Source organism: Haemaphysalis longicornis, unplaced genomic scaffold (genome assembly GCF_048455015.1).
Source record: "Haemaphysalis longicornis isolate Haplotype H1 unplaced genomic scaffold, Haemaphysalis longicornis Haplotype H1 scaffold_8, whole genome shotgun sequence".
NCBI classification, from domain to species: domain Eukaryota; kingdom Metazoa; phylum Arthropoda; class Arachnida; order Ixodida; family Ixodidae; genus Haemaphysalis; species Haemaphysalis longicornis.
The window spans coordinates 111,598,666-111,619,801 of NW_027526445.1; the positions used below are offsets into that span (position 1 = coordinate 111,598,666).

General features: G+C 48.0%; 1 protein-coding gene across 1 annotated transcript in view; it reads left to right on the top strand.

The window, feature by feature from the left end:
- The first annotated feature begins 675 nt into the window (after nt 1-675).
- The window catches only part of LOC144149745 (ATP-dependent RNA helicase TDRD9-like), an 81,210-nt gene continuing 60,749 nt past the window's right edge, over nt 676-21,136 (top strand). Inside the window, exons 1-8 of the mRNA XM_077681400.1 lie at nt 676-866; nt 2,297-2,471; nt 4,385-4,445; nt 10,231-10,467; nt 13,204-13,425; nt 15,006-15,128; nt 16,810-16,890; nt 18,204-18,362. Coding sequence (XP_077537526.1) covers nt 2,311-2,471; nt 4,385-4,445; nt 10,231-10,467; nt 13,204-13,425; nt 15,006-15,128; nt 16,810-16,890; nt 18,204-18,362 — 1,044 coding nt within the window. The 5' untranslated portion in view covers nt 676-866; nt 2,297-2,310. The remainder of the gene's footprint in view (nt 867-2,296; nt 2,472-4,384; nt 4,446-10,230; nt 10,468-13,203; nt 13,426-15,005; nt 15,129-16,809; nt 16,891-18,203; nt 18,363-21,136) is intronic.

Consider the following 21,136-nt stretch of genomic DNA (forward strand, 5'->3'; position numbering starts at 1 on the left):
AAACATACCAAAGAGTTAACGCTAACTGAAGATAACCCAGCCATTGATGCCCACCTCCTCCACCTCTGGGAAGCCCGAAACGGACTGGAGAAAACGCAAAACAAACCGTAAGCTGCGGATACGCATCGCCAAACTCACGGTCGAAGCAGAAACTTACGCTCGTCAATTAGGTCAACAAAACTGGTCTGAGTTTTGCAATAAACTTCAAGGAACCCTGGGAACCCGTCGCACCTTGCGCCTTCTCCGCTCCCTCATGGGAACAAAAGAATCCAAATCGACTACGGCGCATCAACTACGAAGACTGATACACAACGATCCAGGCACTGAGCAAGACCTGGTTTTCTTCTGCTCCTATGGTTTCTTCTGCTCCTAGCTGAGTCAAGCCTTATATGTACTCCTCGAAGGGGAATAACATGTATCGCGAGGTCCACCCTGTCCACCAAAACGCGCGCAACATGTTATGTAATTCAAATGTACCGCCTGAATGCAGTCTTGGTCTTGCCCATCGCGGCTACTATCTTCTAATTTTCTCGCAAGTTGGCTTATGCTTTACGTTAATATGTATTTTGGATAAACGTTTCAAAACAAGAATGAGGGTTACACTGTACATTCATTTTGAAGCGTCAATGTGCTTTCATTGCTTTCACTACTGAGTGCCGCTATGCGTGCTTCTGTCGCTACTGTTGACATCATGGAGGATTGACATGCGCTAGCAAGCGTGCGTTGCCCTTCGGCTGCGTTCAAGTCCCGGGTCCAAAACTCGCTTCCAAGGCACTCCACCTCGATTTGAAAACTAACTCTAAGTGCACCGCACCTTTTATAAGTCTGCTGTGAGCGGTGCTTTGCAGTGACCTCCGAGCCGTGGCGTGAGTATAATACGCTTTGAAACGCGACGTTTCAATGGAAGAAAGCCGGTGGACACGACGGAGGCTATTGTCTGAACTGTATTTGTCGGGACAGTTTATTGGGAGTTTAAAAGTGTTTTTTCGATTGTTTAATACGTTGCTTTCAGCGCAAAACTCTCTGCTGTTCGTGACATTTCGCCACTTTTGTTCGGCACGCGACTTCAGCTTAACTGGAACCCTATTTCATTTTTCATTCTGGACCGCTCGGAACTCCTCAAAAGCAGCTCCGTATTTTGTTTGTCCATAGAATTTCTATTGCGAAAGAAGACGAAGAAGTAGCTTTATTTCCACAAGGAACCTCTAGTCCGGAGTTGCCGGGATAGTCGACAGGGCCGTCTCTGCGCGTTCAGTGTCCTTTGCACTTCAGCGCTAGAGTCGGCCAGCCTCCTTTCCTATGAAGTGGGGGTAGGATTGTGTCATGAGAAGTTTGGGCTGCCCAGGTACTGTTAAAAACTGTTCTTTACGGAGAAATAAAAGACCGTATGTCCTGTGGGATTTTCGCGATTCCGGCCTAAAATTCGGGTTTCAAAACTGCGTTTTCTTGTACAAGTGCACGTTGGGAAATCAAACGCCTGCTTTACGACCGGCTTCTAAATTCATGCCGTGGCGTCTGAAAGCGCACGTGCGCTTGGGTGGCTGACGAGAGTCATGGAGCAAGCGGTGCCCTCACCTGAGCATTTTGGTGAAAATTGAATCGACAAGCTCCAAATTTCAACTAGATGCCCTCTAGTCGAAAATTCAACTACCTGGCCTCTTGGAAGTGCTGTGGTTGTGTACAAAGTGCGTTCTAGCATGCAAGCTTGACGGGAGGGAAAACCCCTGGACACGTGTGTATGTTTTTGTTGTTGCTTTTCAGTACTAGCTGTGGAGAATTTGTCAGTGAAAGAGCAACAGCCAGCGAGCTGGACCGGCAGCCAAGAAATTTTATGTTGACCAGAGAGCTCGACGTTTCTGGAGTCGGGGAAACAAGCTAACGGCAACGTCGTCAGCAACCCACCCGTGTGTGGGCCGTGCATTCTGCGTTCTTATTTTGAATTGCTTTTCATTAACTTCTGCGAGCACATTGCAACTGTAGTACATCAGTAGTGGCTGCAAAAGCCATTTCGTCTGTTCACTGATGTCAGGGTTGAGCCGTGCTTGTGTATTGGACTGAATAAAGTGAGGCCCATGTTGTGATTCGCTGGGGTTTCGCAAATTCAAGCAATATTTTGCATCACTTGATGCTTCTGGAGCTTTATTTCGGCAGCCTCAGCTTCAAAGAAGTGCAGTCATGGCGTGTGTGTGCGTGTGTACGTCTTTTTAAATGTGGCCGGCTGGTGGTTAGAACTATTGCTGGTCCTTCTTTATGGGAACACCCTTTGATGCACAGAGGACCGCTTTCCCCTCTGCAGGTGAAGCGGTTGCCATGGCAACCAAAAAGGCGTCCGAGCTGTCGCTGGACGACATCCTGACAGTGTTCAGCGCCACAAAGCCGGTCACGAAGCTGGTGTCTAACCAGAAGCTCTTTGCCCCACCGGAGCCATCGTCCGAGGATGTTGAGGCTCATGCAGTGCCCACGAGAGAGTTGTGAGTGCGACACCAGTGTAGCCCAGGGGTTACACTGCTCCCCCACTGCCCCACTGAGTGACCAGACTTTTAAGTGTCATACAAGCCGCAGTTGCACGACGCCAGGTTGGATTGAGTTGGTTGGCAGTTTACAGTTTGTTAGAAGTCTGTTGGCATTTGGCGGGTGCTTATCAGTGTGTATTTCTAGAAATTTGGTGATTTTTTTTTTTTTGAAATAAATTGTTCTAACTTGATAGCTATTCAAAAGATTGGTGTCCAGCCTTGTTGCATTTAAAATTGCCATGTGTTTGGAAGTAAAGTTCCTGTGCAAAGCTGTGTCAGGTATGCCGAAACAAATTTTTGTGGTGGGAAAGGTTTGCAGTGCGAGCGACATCAATTTAAATGCATGTTTTTTTTTTGTTTTTTTTGTGGAGCTTGTTATAACACGTATATTGAACATGGCTGATGTTTCTGATGGCAGCATGCTTTTTTTTTTTTTCGATCTCTTGAAATATAAAAAAAAAACAACCTCTACACGTCAGCACTATATATGGGGTGGCTGGATGTCAGAAACTAGTGTAGGGTGTGAGGTCTACAGGCTGATAATAGGGTCAGCAGAGTTGTCAGTCACGTAGCCCTGAAAGCATTCAAATTTGTTAGTGAGTTCCTGCATGTCATCACTGTGAACGAACACCAGCCTAAATATCGACTTAGTGCTCAAAAGGATATGGCAGCTCACACTTATTGGATTACAATTAGCAGTTTCATCGCAGACTGGGATGATTCGTTTGAGCACATCACTGCACTTATTAAAGGGAGAGACCCCTGACCTGCGCTGACAGTAAATAGGCTAGTTTGGAATTCTTTTAAACAGAACCAAATGGGCTCTGCTATCTTAGTTAGTGGACTTTGAGTGTACAAAACACCCAAACGGGAAATGCTAAACGCGTTCCAAGGAACTTCCCTGGGTTGTAACATGTGCTGACTGTTACGGGCCTCTCTTATACACTGTGGTTTTGAAAAATGCTCGTTATTGGGATGAATGAGGAGAAGCGGAATTGGGACCTGTGGATCTTTTCCAGCCATTTTTGGTTTTCGCTAAAAAGACTATTCTAACTACACTATTCTAACTACAGGGCTTGTTATAAGTCGGCTTGACTGTAGCACGTTCTCAGTCCGCCTCGCTGACGGCACTCAGGCATTGTCTGCTGCAGACATTTACACTGCCGATAAAACTTCTCCATGGTCTTTGCAGAACCTAGAAAGGTGTTTCTTCTTGAAATCGGCCTTGACTGTATAAGTGTACACAAGCCTACGCATCATATTGAGATCATCACCGAATACCGGGAATCGTTCTTTCTTTTTTGTACTGGTCACTTGAGCTTTTTTTGTTTGGGAGCCGCAAGATGTGCCTTTGGAGCCACTTGTAGTGGTACTACTTTATTTTGCTGACAAAGCTGGCATATACAACCAATGCTACACTCCTTTAGTAATGATGTGTGGGGCAGAAACCGGGGGTCTCACTAAGCGATTTAAAGGGAACCTTTGATCGGCCCAACGGACTTTGGAAAGAAGATTGCTGCGGTTCACACTTGGGGATAAGAAAACAGCTGCGTGGATTAGGGAACAGAATATTGTTGAGGGCATTGTAGCTCAAATTAAGTTACGAAAATGGGCATGGCCAGGATGCATCGTGCCCATGAGGGACTACAGGTGGACCGTCCGCTTAACGGAGTGGCTGCCAATAGACCGTACACGCAATAGAGGTCGGCCAAGGACTCAATGGAGGGATGAACTGTGAAAGTTCGGGTGACAGGGTGGAGACAGCCGGCGCTCGATTTACATGGCTGGAGATCTGTGGGGGAGGCCTTTGTCCTGCAGGGGACACAACCAGGCTTGTGATGATGATGGTGACGACCGCTTTGCCTATGCAGTTCGAGTGGCAAGGACTACGTGAAGGAGTACCAGGAGCGGGAGCTGCAGTATCTCAAGAACGTGAGTGAGCCCTCCCTGGAGTTCCTTCACGCGTGTGCAGGCTGTTGCTGTTGGGGCTTTTCTTCCCCATGGTCCTCTGAATGAGCCGGTTAGTGAGGCTGCATAAAGGCTGAGTGAGTGTTTGTTGCTCGGTTGACCTTCTTTGGTGGATAAAAGTGTGGAAGTGAGTCTGACTCGGACGATCTTCCACACGCGGCTGCCGCGTCTACGCCACCGGTGTGGGTTGCAGGCAATGCTCAAAGACAACCGACGCCAACTTCGAAGGGGTTTATTCCCAAAACCACCTTAGCGCTCCCGTTTTCTACGTCGTCGCCGGGTCCCGCGTTGCTCGAGCGGCCGGAGTCGTTTAAGGGGGGACGCGGCTTTCAACTTCGGAAAAATGACCAAAACATCGTTTTTTTGAAACCCGCATATTCGGCTTCTATGTTTCCTATTCTGTGCGTCTGCAAAGTTTTTACGCTGAAAAGCGTCGCAAAGTGGCATAAAAAAATACTTTTGTCAGGCGCGGTGACAAACTATCAGCGCAAAAGGGCGAAAAAACGGCAATTTTCGGAGCGCTCTATCTCCGCAACGGTGCCACCGGGCGCGGCCATTTTGATATGGTTAGATCGGCCGAGCGATCGTTTTTCCGGTTCCGCTCGTCTCTTTTATCTTCGTTCATTCACAAACGCACAAACGGCAGAAAAGAAACGACGCACAAACGAAGCTAGAAATAGATGCTGAAGCGCTATTGGTCCTCCGGTCGGGGCGACCCTCCTGATTGGATGTCGCGGGCGCAACGCAAGATGGCGGCCGCCTGAGCTGCGTAGCGAGCGGATTGAGTTCATTTTCGCCGCTTCGCTCGGCCGAGTTTCTGTTCAATCTGTGGTATTCAAAACGGACGTTATCGCGATGGGAATGCCAGAGATAACGAGCCAGATTACGGGAAGTTGTGTGGCTCGAAAGGCGGAGGTCATCGAACGCTTCGTGGTGCGCGTGACTCTGCCGTCGCCAGACCCCGGAGGGTGACGCGGTGTGCGCGCTTGCGATAGCGGTTCGTGAAGTGAACTTTTAGTCGGATTTGCGATGTTTACACGCTTAGTTATTGCTGTGTTTTGACTGTGGGCTCGCTAGCCTTGAGAAAGAAACGGTCGACGCGTCAAACGCTGCGGCGCGCACGGCATAGCCGACGCGCATTGGAGCATCACATGACTGGGCAACCGGTTACGATTGAACGCCAGTAGTTGTAATTAATGCCTGCGACGTTAGTTTTAATCTTAAAAGCGACCTGACCAGCCATATCAGGTATAATCAAAGCTCGATATGTCGCGGTAAGCGTGCGCTGCGATGCGCGCGAGCCATATCGCCTTTCTTGCGCAATGTTTCCCGTGCACTTGCAATTTTCATGCTAACAGGTTTGAGTTAGTAATATAGGAATAAAAATATGCTCTCTGCGTTAAAAATGTACGTTACTGTGGCAGCATTTAACAGTGACTTTTTTAGGGAAATTATTGATACCATTGCTCAGGGCATACTGGCTGTGCTGCGAGAAATATTGGATGCCTTGAATGTCAAAAGTAGTAAAAAAAATATGCTCTTGCATTGATGTTGGGAGTTATGCAGAATACTCTACCAAGCTTCAAAGTAGCTCATTTTCAACCTTGTGGTATGCAAACTTTTGGCAATGAACACCTGCACTATGAGTACTAAGTTGGTGTGCCAGGCAAGATAAAACATGAAAAAAAAGCCAAAAATGTTCAAATTTAAGTTCAAAAATGCTTAACTTGTTGCCATGGTGACAACACTGCAAAAGGAGGTTGTCCAGTGCGATACAGCCAACCAACTAACCTACTTTGCATTGAAAGCCCATTGAAACCCATCTCCCCTCCGTTTGGTTTGCAAAGGGGGGTATGTACTCTTCACGGAGGAGCTGAAAATGATGTTTTCTGGAAAGAGAAAGGCTGAAAAGGCACTCCAATTTCAAGGCAAGGCCTTCCAGAAGCCCCATGTTCAAAAGGACATGAAAGGCTACAACCGTGACGACTTTTGATATGTGAAACCTATGTTGCAACTTCGGAAGCCGTTTTCTCAAAACAGTTTTTTTTGCCACCTGTGTCGCTTGTCCCAGGGATTTCTTCGTGACTGCTGGGTCTATTTTGATTCCGTTTCTTGCATTACATTCCTTGATGAACTGTTCAGGTCGTGACACTTTTAGTTTTCCAGATTTGTTTTTTGTGATTTTTTTATTCAAATAATCGTTCACAGTTGACATGCCTGTTGCACATTAACCTCTAAAAAAATGAAAACTAAAAAACATTGTGTTGTAAAAAAAAAATTCTAAAACTGTCACGACCTCGTCCATTCATTTGGGAATGCAAAGCACTTCGAACAAGTTTTCTATCGTGTTTTATAAGCCGCTCAAGCTCGGTACAAGCGGAACAGAAAGAAAATTTCATACATAAAAAAGTTATCAAAATATTAACTTCAAATTTTTCTGGTGTTATCACAGAAGCATTTCCAGTTGCTGTGCCAATTTTCATCAAAATCCACAAAGAAATAAAAAAGTTGATTTTGAAAGCCACGTCCCCCCTTAACTCCGGCGCCACCAGTAGACGATGGTCAATCCAGGCTGGAGGGCAAGTCCCGGGTCGCTCCGTCGCTGCATGCCATGATGCACCCACTCGGCACAACCAACCGGGTGTGCCCAGCGCCGCTGTCCAAGTCTCCGCCTGCCGCAGCTGACCGGCTGCGATGAGCGCTGTTGCCGAAGTTTCCTCTTCCGGCACCATCTCTCTGGAAGCAAGCGAACCCCACCGTCGCTGCCGCTTCTGTCGAAGTTGAACACGTCGCTTTCTCAGAGCGCCTTGTGTCTGCTAAGCGTAATTGGTCGGTATCGCGGGTTTCCACAATTCCCACGAAAGTTTGCATTTTGTGACACACGAGAAGGGCTTAACCGTGTAACTTAACAATAAATGATGAGAAATCGTTAAAGAAAGTGTTGCTGGAGCCATCATTTCAACAAGGGGACTTGTCTTAAGAAGAGTCCTCCTATTGTGGGAATGTTGGCGTCATCAGCGTCCCCATTTTTCAACGATTTCTCGTAATTTCAAGCCTCCACGTTCCTTTAAAGGGACAGACAACCGATTTTTGTCGCGTATATGTTCTCTAGCTCATATGAAAGCCAGCGTTTTATACAGCCCGGTAACCACAAGCAATTTTTAATCAAATCGGTGGAAATAATTTTAATTTGGCAGCAAACTTCCTGAAATCGGAAGGGTGGCGGTTCGTAGTGTCGAAACTTGGCACTACGATATGTGTCCCTGTCACGTGACCTGCAAACCTAGCAGCTACTGCAACTGCTGAAACGTTTATTTACGCATTGAAAACCTTTTAACACAAGTATTTATAGAAGGTTAAATTGTATATGTATTTCTAAACATTATTTTGAAAATTCTAAAGACACGCCGCCCGCCGCCGCTGGGTTACTCCCAGTGTGGCTAACTGAGCCACCATGCCCAGAATCAACGGCAGCGTTAAGTAAACAGACCCAGTGAAGGACATTTGGCGATTCTGCCTGCCAGAGGCGTTTGTTCTGCCAAAATATTTGATTTCAGTTTCCAAATAGGCCAACGGCATCTTAAAAAAAGCAAAAAAACGTCGCCTCCGGGGAGAATAGAACTTCCCGCCTCCACAACGTGAAAACAGATTCTACCTATCGTCTATCCCAACAGATGGCGCATTCGTGCACTATAGACCGTTGCATTAAAAAACACATAACGGAACAGGAAAGACTGAGATTCAAACTTTTTTGGCTGGGGACAAGTTTTTAAATATCGTTTTTCATTTCGCATACAGACAAAATTATGTTTCCGCGCTACTCTACATCATGGTTTCCAGCATCATTTTTGGGAGGGACGCATAAGGCTCGTAGATCTAAAAATTTCGATTTAAAAAGTTCTAGGGCGTTATCAGCAAAACCGTTTCTCGTCAAGGTGCTTTAAGTGATGCCCTTTCATTTGGGATATAGAATATATACTCGACAAAAATCGGTTGTCTGTCCCTTTAAACTCTGTGCCATTTAGATTTGTAGCAGACAGCACGGTCCTTGAAAATCCTCACACAGAGAGCCTTGAAAGTCCTTGAAAACCCTGGAGTCCATGTCACATAAACCAGCACGATCCCCGTGTATAGTGAAGCGTAGGGGACTCTGTGCTTTACGATGATAAGCTATACCATAGTTGAGTCGCATTCAGTTTATGGGGGGGAAAATCTCGACTCCCCTCCCAGGACCCTGCAACTAAGTTTTACTGTGCAACTAAGCTTGCAACTAAGTTTTACTGTGCACATCCATTGCGCCGTGCATGCCGAAACAGCTCCGGTGCACTGAGTCCCCATTAGCCCCTGAGGTTGCCTTCACGACTTGGTGCTGAGGTGCTTGCGGCATTCGGCAACCACAGAATGGCGTTTTCTTTTTTGCAGACAGTAGCACACTCAAGGTGTCTGTGGTTGCCCCCAAAATGGCTAAGTTTCTACGGTTTATATGGTTAAATCTTCTTAAAGGTAACTAAACTGAGATCGCTTCAGGGATGTCTTTTATACTCTTTCTTTTACCGGACTAATTTGCCCCAGGGATAACTAATTGGCTTAATTAAAACTCTACAGGATTTGTGTTACTGTGATCTGGAATGTGTCATCTGTGCCAGGAATATGTTTGATTACTTTTTTAGTTCTTTTAGACGTCGCAAAAGAAGTTTTACCATCATTTTGACACCTGAAATAGTTTTCACGTTAAAAGGAAGGTTAAAAGGCATACATGAGACATCCATTAGCAGAAAGCTAACTACCTATAGAGGCCGTGCACCTGGACAAAATTGAACTGGTTCCCCTGTTCAAGAGCTGGGGTGTGGTCAGTTCGTGGTGCCTTTCCGTGGCCGTTTGCTGGTAGAATAGCCTCCTCAATAGCATTGCTTCTGAATCCAGTCAAGGAAAATTTCACCCCCAACACGAGCATTTTTCACTCTATCACATATCCTGCGTAATCTTGTTCCTTTTACCAGCCAAGGTGTTTCGAACTGTTTGTGGTGGGTTCCCCTTATGCCATACATTTTTTATTGTATCAGTTTTTTTTTTTTTTTTTTTTTTCTAGTTGCATTGCATGTGACCTGTTTGCACCAACCAAGTATGTTAATTCATTTAGGCATTTCCTCTTCCGAAATGTTACTTCAAGCATTGTTTCCCTTAATATATCTAGTTGTTCTGTTTCGAACCGGCCAGTATTTTTGCATTTGTCCTCTGAAATGTGCCTGGAAAGATTTTGTTTTTCGTTTTTTTTTTTTTTTAATTTGCGTGTATTGGAGCTTCAAGTTTTTTCACGTATCTTTTGTGCGCTCAGAAGGCTGCTTGGTTCTTTTTTTATGCTTTAAATTGTAATCCGCATACTCAATGTCCCTCGGAACCTGCACCCGCTGTTAGGACTCAGTGGCCAAGGCGTTGTGCTACTGAGCCCAAGGACGCATGTTTAATGCCTGGCCGCGTTGGCCGCTTTTCACATGGAGGCGAAAAGACCTGCCTGTCAAGATTTCGGCACACGGTTCACGATCCCCGGTTTGTCAAAATTAATCCGGAACCCTCTGCTGCGGTGTGCCTCCTACCCCAGGTGTAGCTGCAGCCTGTTGAACACCCAAATTTCAAATTGTGCCTCCCTCGCTCCGTCGGAGTGCGCCCGTAGGAGCTCCGGTTCCCTCGGGGACTTTGGAGATGCAACCGAAGCCCATCTCTTTCCCCTTTTCCCTTCCCCCCCTCCCAGCCTGACGCCCCTCCGGAGGGCCTCCCCCCGGGCGGTCCCATGGGCCGGGGGGCGGGCGCACTGGCGGCGGCCTCCTCGGTGCGGGACGAGGTGTTCACGGTCACCGACTCCATCGGCGGCGTCCAGGCCCCCCTGGCCGACCTGTCCCTGGAGGAGACGCAGCAGGTCTACGAGACCTACTGCCAGCAGGCCCACGTGCCCAACCTGGACCTGCCCATCTACGAGTGCCGCGACGAGGTGAGCGGCCGAGCGGGTCCGGGACGCGGCACCACTGCCTTTTAAAGGGGCCCTGAATAGGCTTCCGACGGTTGCCATTTGAATCGTGCAATCGCTAGAGTACCCCTTCACGACAACGTATACCAAACATTACACCCAAGGGCCGCACAAACACGCAAAAAAAGATTCTTTCTTTCTTTCCTTGTTTACCTACCAATCCTCATCACCATGTTGCTGTCCTCTGATGTGTGATAAAATGCTCTGACACAGCCTGTATAACGTGCGAAGCACTGAACAGTATGGCGCCGCTATTGGTGGGGCCGAGTGAATGCTGTAGCCAATCAGCGTTCCCGGCTCTGGGGGAAACACAGGTGCACGTTTTAGCGAGCGGCGCTCCTTCATCGGCAGCACGGCGTATCTTAGTAGGGACCAATGTCCATCGTCGCCATCCGTCACATGAGTGTATAGCTGAGTGTGTAGATAAAGCGCGTTTGTTAGTAGGTATGAATAATGTTGAAAAACACGGAGGAGAGTCTCTGGAGGCGGAAACGCCTCTAGACGCGCGACTGCTGCAAGCATTTGCTTGCACGGTCCACAAAAAAGCCCACTCTGCACGATACGGCGTACACCACTGCAGCTAAAATTTGTCACCGCCTGCGAGAGCGGAGGTATTGCTGAAAATTGGTTTATAAATGTGGAGGTGAAAGATTGCGCTGGTGGCAATGCTAAGCCTTTTCTGCACAACACGGCGGCCTTGGAGGGCTGGGGTCTCTGCGACAGCACCGCATGTGGAAATGCTTTCAGGCCGCTAGTCATTGGTGTAAATCTTCAATTACTGTCGTGAGCGAGGATGTTGTAGTTGGGACCCCACTACCTGACCTTCAAATGCTCGTTTCCAATATTCTAAAATTGACATTCCGATGCGAGGAGCACGGCCGCACGGCAGTTGATGCAGGCTGACCGCCAACCGGCCCCGCTCAGCAGCAGCGGCAGCGGTAGGCGGAGCATGCCTGTCGACTGCTAAAAAAAAAGTGTGACGTACCGCCGAGCGGAGCCAATGGCTGCACGCATCTCGAACCACCAAGGGCCTCGCCCCGTTTCTCTAGGTGGTCTTGCGCCCGTTCGGTGACATCACAACTTCCACAGTGCTTTGGAGGTGCGATGAGAGGGTGAAAGCTCCAGGCCTTATTGCCGGCCCTTTTTAGGGAAGAATAACTTGGCTGATACTCGATGCTTTGAACTCTTTCGTTACACCGCCTTTTCAAAGTCGTTCAATTTGAACGGTACCTTGGGGCACCTTTTCATAGCGTTCCAGGCGTTTCTGGAACAGGTAAAGCTATTTGGAGTTAGCTCAGAAAATGCCCTTTCAAAATCGGCGTTGTTTTCATTTTTGCGACAAAAACGTGATTTTTGACGCGCCTTTGCATCACCTGGGTGTCGAGAAGGGGCGTGGTTATCGGGCGTCACTGCTACCAAAGAAGGATGTGTGCCACTTACAATTACTCGCATCAGCGTTTGGTTTTTGTTATCAGGGCACAAATATGAATCACAAGATGATTTTCAATCGTCAGGTTTGCACTCTGACAGTAATAATCCCTGAAATCGGCTGAGAATATCAAGCAGTGCCTGTTTGCAAAGTTACCTTATGATTTTAGGCAGTTTTATTTCCTTTGCGCACGTTGTTCTAAGTTGTGTTGTAGTTCTACTTACCACAAGACCATTCGTGAACAGTTTACAACAGTTTCGGTTTCCTTTCTGCATCGCAAAATTCCTATTCATAGTCTGAAATGCCAAAATTGTTCATTCGACTTGGTCAGTGATCACAGCTTTGTTATGAACTTGCAACCTGATGAATGAACTCTGTATTCCCACTTGTGTACATCTATAAATAGAGATATTTGCGTACAAAGTTTTGGGGCCAAGGAAAAAAGCTATATTAGACAGCTTCACTAGTCCTTGGCCCCGTCAGGTACAAAGCAATGACAAGGTGGTCAGCACGTGAGACAACAAGTAAATGAGACAAAAAAATCAACAAAAGACAAAAAGAGGCCGTAGTACTGCACAACCAAAAAAATGTCGAATATATCGATGAGTCTTTAGTCAACTTCTCAGCAAACTAATAATATCTTGTAGATTGGAATACATGGTATCCACGTTAGATTTGCTCAACTGGTTTAAGCAATGAAGTTATAATAAAAGACATCATCTGTGAGCCATAATTTGTTCTGGGGCACACCACAATCCATCTGTCAGGTTGTCGGGTAAGATAAGGTAGATTTCGCTTGGTAACGTTTGCTAATCAAAGAAAACTGTTTTGATGGTGGGAACGGGAAGCTTTTCTGTAAGCCATGAATAAACGGATTTCGTACAGAGTTCGTATACTGAATTTATTTAATTAAGCTATTCAGGGCAGTTCCCATAGATTGGTCTGTCTGAATATTGATAATTGCTCTCAGCGCTCTTTTTTTTGCTGAATAAATATTTTTGTTTATTTGTCTGCGTTGTCAAGCCCCAGACAAGTTGACGATAATTTAGATGAGACAGGAAAAGATCAGATGGACTTCTGTTGGAGCCTGGACTACAATGAGACGACGACGATGATGATCTAGGGAAATCATTGCTGTTATATTATGGGCCTTTTATGTTGGTGTGCCGATAGATGGGCCCTGAGTTACATCCTTCAGTGGTTCCGGATGGGAAACGGGGTGGCCCAGAGGGGGAGGAGGTGTCAACATGCCCGCCACCCGTCCTTTGCAGGTCCTGCGCATGGTGGAGACGTACCCGGTGGTGGTGATCCAGGGGGCCACGGGGTGCGGCAAGACCACCCAGGTGCCCCAGTACATCCTGGAGGAGTGCGCTAGCCGCGGGGTGCACTGCAACATCGTGGTCACCCAGCCCCGGCGAATCGCCGCCATCTCCGTCGCCCACCGCGTCTGCCAGGAGCGCCGCTGGTCCCTGGGCACCATCGTCGGATACCAGGTGCCGCCTCCTGCCTTTGGTGGCCTTTCTATTGCCCTGCGGGCTGTTGACACTTTGCTCCAGACACAGTCGAACTTGTTTGTGTCTAAGGCAACTTCCTGTGTACCGTAAAGTTTCGGAAAAATGCCCAGCCAAGGTACAGAGATAACTAGTGAAAAATACGGGATGGACGATTTTTCGGGTCAGGCGAAAAAAAACTTGGAAAAAGTGGCCGCACCGCCGACTAAAACTGTGGAGATATCAAGAAAAAATACAAGATGGGCGAACTTTCGGCTCAAGTGCGAAAGGGACAAAAAAGTGACCGCATCAGCACGTGATTAGATGATTCACGTTTATTTTGTTCACTCATCGGCGCTAAAGCCATTGATTTTAGAGGGTAAGCGATCTTGGGGGTCTTGTAGTAAATTGAATGTTTCACCCCTAAAGGGGTGTGGGCGATGTTTCGGGGGTGGGCGTTCGCTCAGAACTTCTTTATGGTAATTATTTTCCTGTCCAGAGCCACATTTGATTCCTTTTGGATGTGGAAATGTAGCAGCAGTGCCCTTTTTGTATGCACCTTTGTCGAGTGTTCCACAATTTTGTGCAACTGAGTCAATGAATCCAAGTGCTGCGCAACAACGTGCTTTGTAGGCCCTGCCTTTGCTTGGCCCATTAATCCACACCTTTGTGTTATGTTCAGAAGGCTGGTGATTGGTTGGGGCCCTGCTTGCTTCCTATATTTCCCTGCTGGTCCAGGCAGCAGGGCTGTTGTCAGTAATGCCCTCTGTCACAAACCGTTTGGGCGCAGGATCTTTCTTGAGGGTCTCGTAGCGTTCACTTTGCCCTCTGCCTAGTTGTCGGATGATGTTGAGCGGAGTTGTATGTTCGTGAGTAGTGTCTTAGGTTTTAGAGGCCTGTTATGTGATCTTGAGTATGCTTTGGGTTATCACTTCAACACGCTGAACTGCCACGTGCACAGAATTCGGGGCGGCTTTTAGTTGCGTACTCTCCTTTTCAGAGCTGGGTTCACGCGTATTCTTGGAAGTGTGGAAAACGCTTGAATTTTTTTAATTTGTTTTCAAGACCTTGAACATCCTGTAATCTTTCTAGACCCCTAAGAATCCGCGAATTTCTTGAATTTTTTACGTTAATAAACATAAAATTACTGAAGTTACGTAGGGACTGAGTGAGTGTTGCTTGCTGTATTTTCTTTTGCAAATGAATGTTCGCATTTTGCACCGCACTAAGAGTGCTCATCTGTGTAAATATAACAAACAATTATGGGGGATCGTTAAAGGATATGTTGCTCGAGCCATCTTTTAGACAAGGGGATTGTCCAAAAACAAGCCCTCTTTTCGAAATGTTAGCTTCAGCAGCGTTCCCCTTTTTCGACAACTTGTTATCATTTGGAGCCGCCATCTCTTTCTCTGACCATTGGTCATATTTAGATTTCTAATAGACGGTGTACGCCCTCCCAGAGCCTTGAAAGTCGTTAATTCAATTAAAGTTGCACAAACCAGCATGAACACAGCCGAAGGGAAGGTAAGGTTGAGTTTGAATTGAAACCCTGTTGTGTTTTCTTCCCTGTTGATTGCCCGCAGGTGGGCATGGACAGCCAGACGTCTGCGGACACCCGACTGGCGTACGTCACCACTGGGGTGCTGCTGGAGAAGCTGATCGCCAAGAAGGACATGAACGACTACACCCACGTCATCATCGACGAGGTGAGCGCTGGAGATGGGTGCACCGTGCCGCGCGGCAGTACTCTGTTTCAGCTTCAGTTTATTGTCACGCAAAGCACGAGTGGCGTGGTTTGATTGCCTAGACAATGGTAGGCGTTGCTGAAATGATTTAGAATGATACGGTGATGTCAATCAAACTGTTCACGTGAACTGGACGCTCTCATTTTTCTGATAATTTTTTTATTTCGCTTCTTTTCTTGTGTACTGTCCTGTTATCCATATGGACTTACTTTTTCCCTCACCGAAGTAGCACCGAGATTCCCTCACCGAGATTCTGGCAAACCTCTCGGCTTGCCGTGGTCTTTAATCTTTAGCACGTGTTAGGAATTTCGTATCTGCACGCTTCGGAAAGCAGCCGCAGGTTTCTCAACGCATAGCCAGATGCCCCGCAGAATTATTTTTTAGCCGAAAGATTATGCTCGCATGCCCGTTAAGCCCATTGAGTGAAAAATCCAGTGTTTGGCGTCAGCTTCCACGAATGAAAAACTAGTCCTTTGAAGGTGTTCCGTACCATGAGGCACTCAAGGGTGCGAGCTTAACCTTTGCAGTAACAAGAGTCGTCTCTTAACCTTTGCAGTCGTCTGCACTAGTGCATCACAGGTGAAGGGAGCAAAAGAAAAAGAAGCACACGTAAAAGCACTCAGGTTGATAGCGAAGCAGAGCTTCTCAAGGGGTAAGATTACAAAGTTCTTTGATAATGTAAGGCGGGAGCAAGGCATCCCAGGCTTTAACCTGTGCTATATTCATGCTTTTGCAACCACAACCCATAAGAAATGCTTAGATGTTTTTGGGTGTTTTTCTTTTTTGAGCCTTGGGATGGTTGGTGAAGGGTGAAGAATAAGCACTTGTGCTGTAGCTGCTTTGTGCACAGACCATGCTGCTCTGGCACATGTAAAAGCTCTGTACATATCCATTGACAGCAGTCTGAGGAGCTTTCTCTGGCTGTCTGAACAGGAGCTTTCCTGTTCAGAAGTTGAAGGTGAAGCGTTTGCATAATGCGTGGTATTATTGCCGATCGGGAGCTCAAAGCCTGCTGGAGTACGTCAGGTGGAATATATGCGACCATATTCTTGGTGAGGGGTTGATGTCGCTAACAGTGCACATGTGCTTTGCATGCTAGCAGCTGTTATTAAAGCGCTAACCTGAGGTGTCTCATGAGGCGTGAAAGATGGCCTAGTTGTGGTCGTCGTCGTTGGCGTCAACATGAACGGGGCCAAAATGGCCGCCGTTGTAAAGAGAGAATTAATTGGGTTTGTGTGGGAATTGAACAACCCTGGTCGCCAGATCAGCAGCCAGTTCCCCTGACCCGGCACCCTGGCAGAAATAAGAACTAGCCGGCACACAGAGGAGAGCACGGACAGCAGAGAAGCGGTTGTGTGAATTGAGGCCAGTCTGTCTGTCGGGGTAATTCGCGCCAAAAGGCGAAGAGAAAAAGGGCGCAAACGTGATGTGGCAGAAAAGAAGACTTTGATAATTGCTACGCTTTCCACCTTCAAACCATGCAGGCAGACTTAAGTCCCCGAGGAGTTCTTTTTTTACTCTTTGCTCTCAGCACTGTTTGGCGGTGCAGTGGCAACGGGCATGTTGCCCGTGCATCTCATCCAGCTGTGCCCCTTGGTGCCAGCATCTCAGGAATCTGTGTTATCCCTCCCTCCCTTCCCAGGTCCACGAGCGAGACCAGGAGACGGACTTCCTCCTGCTTGTGGTGCGCAAGTTCCTCAGGACCAACTCCCGAGGCGTCAAGGTGAGGACCTCTGCCTGGCTCTGGCCTGTGCTACTTGGCACATGTCTTGTTCGATAGCAGCTCAGATATCGACAAAAGACTAAGGGTGAGAAAAACAGGAGGCACGTCCTGTGTTTCTCGGCCTCCGTTTTTGGTCGATATTCAAGCGGCCTAGCTTCTTGCTTCCCCCGAATTTCAAGAGGTGCAGTCGCTTTGAGGTAACACTTGGGTTATCCCGAGCAGCTGGATCCCAACTAAGCGAACAGGTACTCGTAAGGAGGGTTCGGAAAAGGCCAAGGCGGTGGAGGGATTGGAAAATTTGGGGGCTAAGTTTTTGCAGGACAAGGAGGGGTGGTTGGAAGGGAATCGGAGGGACGTCACACCTCTGCCCTTCAACTCGGAATGGTTGAAATTCCAACCAGCAGTCTGCCTTCTTCAGTGTATAAAGGAACGAAAAGGAAACTTCTACTGCTCTGGGGCAGGTCTGCAATGCGTGGGTCAGGTGGGGTGTGTCTTGTGTATGAAAAGGCAACAGGTGAATTATCCATCTAACAGAGTGGCTAGCAATGGACCTCGAGCAACGTAGGGGAACACCAAGGACTCGATGCAAGAATGGACTAAGAAAAAGTTATGTTCGAAGAATGGATTTGGCAAACCCAGGATAAAAGTGGCTTGGGGGTTTTTGGGAAAGGCCTTCATCCTGCAACAGACCCTGTTGTTGTTGTTGTTATTGTGATTTAGTATGGTATGATGCAGTTGCCATAATCACACTTGGGAGTGCTGCGATGGTATTCTGTATTTAAGCAGCCTTCTTCCTTTTTTTTTTTCCACGAAAGCTGTTAATGTTTCGATTTCCACATTCGTACTACTTGTCAGAAAAATTACGCATCCTGGCTTTCTGCCCTCACTGATGCTCGCTGTGCTGGTGGGAGATTTCAGTGTGGACGTCTTGTGGCCCGATGCGACTTGACGGCTGTCCTTCGTGGTCGAGCAGTTTGGGTTGTTGTGTTACATAGACTGCGAGAAGATGCCTATGACGCGGGAGGGAAATGGACAGCCTCATGTCTGTCTGCTACAATACAACTCTAGTCTTCTCATGCTTTTTCACTCGGCTGCTAATTAGCTAGGAAATATGCTCATTCGTAAGTCACAAACAAACCTGTTCCGTTTTGTGCGCTCCTTGGACTGCTCCCAGCTTCACTGGCCATCCTTCTTGACACAGAGGAGAAAGGCCCTGAATTATTCTCCACTGAATATCACCTTGCTTGTAAGACGTTGAGACAGTGACTCTGGGAATTGCCTTGTCCCTTGTCTCTTCTCTTGTCCTTCCACAGGTGATCCTGATGTCGGCCACGTTTGACGTGAAGTACTTTGCGGACTACTTTGCCACTCCGCTGCTGGACTCGCTGGAGGCGGCGCCCATCATCGAGATCCCCGGCAAGATGAAGGACGTCAAGGAGTACTACATTGGCAGCCTGCACACCCTCGGGCCGGTAAGTGGTTCCTCTCCTCTTCGCTGCTCTCGGGTTTCTTTCCGAGAGGGCAGCCTAGGGAGACGCCGCGAAGACAAAATACAAGTTTGCTTCGTTAAAACCGCTGCCTTGCCCCGATGATACAATGATACCAATTTTATCGCAATCTTCAAAGGAGTGATGGAGATGCAAAGGAAAACAGACTCCTGCCAGCCACTCGTTTCAGCAATTTCTCTGCAACGTCGCAGAATCTTGGTGCGGTTGGCGGCCGGCATGTAAATCCACTACCAAGAAGCATGACTGAATGATTGTGGTGGGGCCCTCTAGTTTCGTTTGATCCTATCGGCTGAAATCTAATGCGCAGTTAAAAGTGCTGACGCCTTTGTTTGTAAAAGTGCTGGTCTCTACTGCATCTCTGCGGTCCGTGTTGTGTCACTGGTGCGCAATATTTGAAAGTTTTTCTAAATTTTCTTGGAATTTTTTTCGGGTAAACGAACATCTTTTGTGGCTAGAATAGAGCTGGGTGAACCAGCCAAAGGCTGGCTCTTTCAAATTGAACAGATTTGTATGGTTTGGCCATGAAGACAAAGTACGGCTTTGTTTGATTTGAGAGAGAGCTAATGCTCGGCAAGTCACTCAACTCATTTCCAGGCCCAGAAAACATTTTTAGGGCAAAAGCGTCAAGTGCCCCATTGTGCGGAAAACTGTCATCATTGTTAATGTTGTCCGGTCAAGAAAACGGCTGTCACTGTAAAGGTTAAGGGGGGACGCGGCTTTCAACTTCGGAAAAATGACCAAAACATCGTTTTTTTGAAACCCACATATTCGGCTTCTATGTTTCCCATTCTGTGCGTCTGCAAAGTTTTTACGCTGAAAAGCGTCGCAAAGTGGCATAAAAAAATACTTTTGTCAGGCGCGGTGACAAACTATCAGCGCAAAAGGGCGAAAAAACGGCAATTTTCGGAGCGCTCTATCTCCGCAACGGTGCCACCGGGCGCGGCCATTTTGATATGGTTAGATCGGCCGAGCGATCGTCTTTCCGGTACCGCTCGTCTCTTTTATCTTCGTTCATTCACAAACGCACAAACGGCAGAAAAGAAACGACGCACAAACGAAGCTAGAAATAGATGCTGAAGCGCTATTGGTCCTCCGGTCGGGGCGCAGAACGACGACCCTCCTGATTGGATGTCGCGGGCGCAACGCAAGATGGCGGCCGCCTGAGCTGCGTAGCGAGCGGATTGAGTTCATTTTCGCCGCTTCGCTCGGCCGAGTTTCTGTTCAATCTGTGGTATTCAACACGGACGTTATCGCGATGGGAATGCCAGAGATAACGAGCCAGATTACGGGAAGTTGTGTGGCTCGAAAGGCGGAGGTCATCGAACGCTTCGTGGTGCGCTTGACTCTACCGTCGCCAGACCGCGGAGGGTGACGCGGTGTGCGCGCTTGCGATAGCGGTTCGTGAAGTGAACTTTTAGTCGGATTTGCGATGTTTACATGCTTAGTTATTGCTGTGTTTTGACTGTGGGCTCGCTAGCCTTGAGAAAGAAACGGTCGACGCGTCAAACGCTGCGGCGCGCACGGCATAGCCGACGCGCATTGGAGCATCACATGACTGGGCAACCTGTTACGATTGAACGCCAGTAGTTGTAATTAATGCCTGCGACGTTAGTTTTAATCTTAAGGGGACACGCGGGTCGAAAAAACGCGATTTTTTCGAAATATACCGATTTTTTGTTTTCCCTTGCATTAGCATCTTCGACTATCCTTCTTTCATGGGTAAAAAAATGAAAACGAAATACGAACGAGAACTTAGTGAAAAATGTGTCTGAATGACTCGCGGTGACCCAAGAAATCGCGCAATCAAGCCAAATTTCGGCCAGGTTTGAGAATTTATTCCGCACGGCAGCGTGGCTCGCCGCCATTTCGGTCACTTGAGAGAGGTAGATCAAGCCTTCTTCTCTCGATTGAGCCGCTCGCCAGCTTCGTATCTCCGCGTAAAAAAAAATAAAAAAATGTTTCTTCCCGCTTGTTTTGCGAGCTCCCACTGGGCATTTAAATCACGTGATGCGAAAGCGGGACCGCCATTGGCTCTTGCCGTTTGTGAGCCGCCATCGCCGCCATCGCCCGCATCGTTCCGTTCGCTACTTCGCGCTATCTTTTCTGTTTCCTTATCGTGTGTTTTTAATCGTGAACAGTGAGGAGAAGCGTGACTTTTGACGCCGGAAGCAGCGTACTTCATGCCGGTACAAAGGAAAGCGCAAGCGGCGCAGCATTGTGACGACCACGGCCAATGCCGGCACGACCGGCACCGTGAGGCCTAACGGCGCCGGGCCTTCAAGCGTTGCAAGCGCGGCTCTACCAGGCGGGGCTGATTTTATCAGCGAAGATATCGGCTTTATAAGCGCATCGGAGAAGAAGTCGGCAGCCTTCCTAGGTGAGGAGACAGCCAGCCACGGGAGCGGTGCAGTTATCTGTGAAGTCGGCGCTCTGACTGACCTTGAGTGGCACCGTGTGCGCGACGTGCGGGAAGTGCGAACTCGTCGTAGTTGAGGTTGCGAACAAGCGGAAGGGCCTCGCATCGGTACTGGAACTGAAGTGCAAAAACAAGAAGTGCCCTGTGGGAGTGGCTGCGGGAGTGATTTCTTCTGTTTACTCGTCGCAGCGCGCTGCCGCCGTCGGTCGCGGAGGCCGCAAACCGGAACTCTGCAGGGGAAGTCCCCGTGATAGTTTCGCCGTCAATGTGAAAGCAGTACTCGCTGCACGCGCGGTTGGCATCGGACACGATCAGCTGTGCA